The following is a 4637-nucleotide window of genomic DNA, read 5'->3' as shown; positions in this document are numbered from 1 at the left end:
GCGAGGCGGGCGCGGAGCCCCAACAGCCCTCCGCAGTTCCAGCTGCCCAGTTATCAGGTGTCCATCCCCGAGAACGAGCCGGCCGGCACGGCGGTGATCGCGCTGCGCGCGCAGGACCCCGACGAGGGGGAGGCGGGTCGGCTGGCGTACTCCATGGAAGCGCTCTTCGACGAGCGCTCCAATGACTACTTCTCCATCGACCCCCAGACGGGCAGCGTGGTCACCGCCCGCAGCCTCGACAGGGAGACGAAGGACACCCACGTGCTGAAGGTGACCGCCTCCGACCACGGCTCCCCGCGCCGCCGCTCGGCCACCACCTACTTGACGGTGACGGTCAGCGACACCAACGACCACGAGCCGGTGTTCGAGCAGCCCGAGTACCGGGAGAGCATCCGCGAGAACCTGGAGGTGGGCTACGAGGTGCTGACCATCCGCGCCACCGACGGCGACGCTCCGGCCAACGCCAACATGCTTTACCGCCTGCTGGAGCCGGGCGCTGGGGACGGGGTCTTCGAGATCGACCCACGCTCAGGGGTCGTGAGGACCCGTGCCCCGGTGGACCGCGAGGAGGTCTCCGAGTATCACCTGGTGGTGGAAGCCAACGACCAGGGCAAGGATCCTGGGCCACGCAGTGCCACGGCCATGGTGCACATCACCGTTGAGGACGAGAACGACAACTACCCTCAGTTCAGTGAGAAGCGCTACCTGGTGCAGGTGCAGGAAGACGCCCCGGTGAACAGCCAGATCCTGCAGGTGCAGGCCACGGATCGGGACCGGGGCAGCAATGCCCAGGTGCACTACAGCATAGTGAGTGGCAACCTGAAAGGTCAGTTCTACATCCATTCCTTCTCCGGTGCCATTGATCTGATCAACCCTCTTGATTATGAGACTATTCGGGAGTACACGCTCCGCATCAAAGCCCAGGATGGGGGCAGACCTCCCTTAATCAACTCCAGCGGCATGGTGTCGGTGCAGGTTGTGGACGTCAATGACAATGCCCCCATCTTCGTCAGCACTCCCTTTCAGGCCACGGTGCTGGAGAACGTTCCTCTGGGCTACTCGGTGCTGCACATCCAGGCTGTGGACGCTGACTCTGGGGAGAACGCGCGCCTGGAATACAAGCTTATTGAGATGACACCACCAGCTGGGGTTGCCCCTGCATCGGGGGACTCCGGGTTCCCCTTTCAAATCAACAACAGCACAGGGTGGATCACGGTGGCTGCAGAGCTAGACCGAGAAACTGTGGAGAACTATCACTTCGGGGTGGAGGCCAGGGACCACGGTGTGCCGGTGATGACCTCCTCGGCCAGCGTGTCCATCACTGTCCTGGATGTGAACGACAACAACCCCACCTTCACAGAGAAGGTCTATCACCTCCGGCTGAATGAGGATGCAGCTGTGGGCAGCAGTGTCCTCACTCTGACCGCTGTGGACAGGGACGTGAACAGTGTAGTGACCTACCAGATCACCAGTGGCAACACCAGGAACCGCTTTGCCATCACCAGCCAGAGCGGAGGGGGACTGATCACGCTGGCCTTGCCTCTGGATTACAAGCAGGAGAGGCAGTACGTGCTCACTGTCACTGCCTCTGATGGCACTCGCTTTGACACCGTCCAGGTCTTCATCAACGTCACAGATGCCAACACACACCGCCCAGTCTTCCAGAGCTCCCATTATACAGTGAGTGTCAGCGAGGACAAGCCCATTGGCACCTCTATTGTCACCATCAGTGCCACCGATGAAGACACGGGGGAGAATGCAAGAATCACTTACATTTTGGACGACAACATCCCTCAGTTCCGCATTGACCCTGATACCGGCACCATCACCACCCTGATGGAGCTGGACTATGAGGACCAGGCATCCTACACATTGGCCATCACAGCCCATGACAACGGCATCCCACAGAAATCAGACACCACCTACGTGGAGATCCTCATCCTGGATGCCAATGATAATGCACCCCGCTTCCTCCGTGACCGCTACCAGGGCTCAGTTTTTGAGGACGTGCCACTCTCCACCAGCGTCCTACAGCTTTCTGCCACCGACCGCGACTCAGGCCTCAATGGCCGCCTGCTCTACACATTCCAAGGTGGAGATGATGGAGATGGAGACTTCTATATCGAGCCCACCTCTGGAGTGATACGCACGCTCCGCAAGCTGGACCGCGAGAACGTGGCCGTCTACAGCCTGCGAGCCTTTGCAGTAGACAGGGGCAGCCCACCCCTGAAGGCCTCTGTGGACATCCAGGTGACTGTGCTGGACATCAACGACAATCCCCCTGTCTTTGAGAAGGATGAGTTTGACATTTTTGTGGAGGAGAACAGCCCTGTGGGCTCTATCGTGGCTCGAATCAGCGCAGCCGACCCTGATGAGGGAACCAACGCGCAGATCATGTACCAGATAGTGGAGGGCAACATCCCTGAGGTCTTCCAACTGGATTTGTTGAATGGGGACCTCACGGCCCTGATGGACTTGGATTACGAGAGCCGCACGGAGTATGTGATTGTGGTGCAGGCCACCTCGGCCCCACTGGTGAGCCGGGCTACTGTGCACATCCGCCTGTTGGATCAGAACGACAACCCACCTGTTCTACAGGACTTCCAGATCCTCTTCAACAACTATGTAACTAACAAATCCAACAGCTTCCCCTCCGGTGTGATTGGCAAGATCCCTGCGCATGACCCCGATGTGTCAGACAGTCTGGCCTACACCTTTGTGCAAGGCAATGAGTTAAATTTGCTCCTCTTGGACTCTGCCACTGGGGAACTCAAGCTCAGCCGAGACCTGGACAACAACCGGCCCCTGGAAGCCCTCATGAAAGTGTCGGTCTCAGGTAAGCACACATTGGAGGTGTGTGAAATGTGCAGTTCTTCATTTCGGGCTGATGGGGTGGCATGGGCAAAATAGCTGCTTGTAGCTTAGCGTGCAGCCTTCAATTTTCAGAGGCAGCAATTTATCTATGAAGTTCTTGGAAAGGAACCACAAAAATGGATCTGATCCACGTGCTGTGGATTGAAGTGATGCACTGAAGTTGTTTGGTAGATGTAGATCATGAGAGTAAATAAATGTGTGTAGGGGTATAGATTTCCTTTGTTTAGGTGGTGCTTTGGCTCAAACTTTTCTGATGTGGTTGCATCAAGGCAATAAATGATCTAACCTACAAAGATGTAGAAAATGTGTACGTACCTGTGATGCTTAGGGTTAAGCTTACTGTTGGTGATATGTGATGGCTTTGCAGATCCATCCTCTCTAGCTCTTTTTTTCCTCTGTTGTTTAAAAAATAGTGGCCAAGTAGCACTCAAAGCAGTACTGAGTGATCCTTTGCTGTGGGGGGAGAGGAATGAGGAAGGACAGATGCTGTGACCACCTTCCTTGGAGAGCTGGTGTGTGATGGAGAGGGCTCTGCCTCTTCTGTTGAGCAGACTGTCCCCTATTATTCAATATGTATTTTTATGTGAGTCTGTATACAGTCTTGGGATAAATGTTTTTTTTCTGCTTGGTCAGTTGTTTATCATGGAATTACTTTTTATGCCTTTAATTGTGGCATCAATCATGCAATGAGTAATTTCCTCTGCAGGTGCCACTCTATAAAGTTTACTGTGGATCTGATCCCACACTTCTGTTGACTTTTGAAGCTTATAACCAGACACATTCCTTGCTGCCTCTCTGTGCAACCCTGAAGCTAATATTTGAATCTGTTTTTTTTCCCTTTTTTACATAAAATAGCTGAAAGTATGAGGCACATAGGAACATAGGACACGCTTCTGTTTTTTTTTGGGGGGGGGGGGGAGAGGGGAGGGATTGTATTAAAAAATACCAAACTGTGGCATAATCCTGGCAGTGCTCATTACTGTAAGTAGTCATTAAGTGCCGCGGGGCCTCGGGGGACTCTCTGTGGTGCTTGCAGGCTTGAGTTCCTTTTTGCTTCAGGAAAATGAAAGTGATATTAACTGCACTGATTGAATTTACTGCGGTGCGTCACCTGACAGGAGACTCCTATTGCAAAATGCTGGGGGGCAGCTCATGCAGTACGTTAGCTCATAAATGCCATTTCCATGTCTTGTGAGGACTTGTAGAAAAAACAGGCAATTGGCTTGTGGCCTTAAAGAAACATTTGGATTAGCGTGGTGGTGATTGCGTGGTCATCGTCTGTCTGAAGCAGTGGCTCTTTATCTATCAGCAGCTGATAAGAACTGACTTGGAGCAAAAAGCTTGGAGCAGCCGTTTGGTCAGACCAGATGGAGAGAAGTAGCTCATAGGGACCATTGCTCAGTCTGAGGAAGTGTCAGGCAGGGAAACGAAGGACTGCAGTCCTCTGTTAAGCGATGGGAGCTCAGCCCTTACTGCTTTGTATTCACATTGGGTAAGGATGTGAACTTTGCAGCTCTGCTGTGATGTTGATCAGAACTGTCTGCTGCACATCCTGAGATATTTAAATACAAGAGCTTCTTATGGGTAGGGGTTTGACGTAATTTTGACAAGTGCTGAACTCCCTTTGGTGTTTGTTCTGAGCAGTTTGCTGTTTGGGAACTGGGAGGGCAGAGTTCTGACATTTCTGATTGTTTCCAGTAAACTTTCACCTGCTTGCTTTCTTGCTTATCTGATGTGGTCTCAAAACAAAACAAAACAAAACA

At 53.1% G+C, this 4637-nt stretch overlaps 1 protein-coding gene across 1 annotated transcript in view; it reads left to right on the top strand.

Annotated features, from left to right (window-relative positions):
- Positions 1–3759, top strand: part of LOC104917408 (cadherin EGF LAG seven-pass G-type receptor 1-like) — a 13115-nt gene extending 9356 nt beyond the window's left edge. The window contains exon 2 of the mRNA XM_010728610.3: positions 6–3759. Coding sequence (XP_010726912.1) covers positions 6–2910 — 2905 coding nt within the window. The 3' untranslated portion in view covers positions 2911–3759. The remainder of the gene's footprint in view (positions 1–5) is intronic.
- Positions 3760–4637: the final 878 nt, after the last annotated feature.

This window comes from Meleagris gallopavo, chromosome 1 (assembly GCF_000146605.3).
Source record: "Meleagris gallopavo isolate NT-WF06-2002-E0010 breed Aviagen turkey brand Nicholas breeding stock chromosome 1, Turkey_5.1, whole genome shotgun sequence".
Taxonomy (NCBI): domain Eukaryota; kingdom Metazoa; phylum Chordata; class Aves; order Galliformes; family Phasianidae; genus Meleagris; species Meleagris gallopavo.
This window is presented reverse-complemented; position numbering and strand designations above follow the sequence as displayed.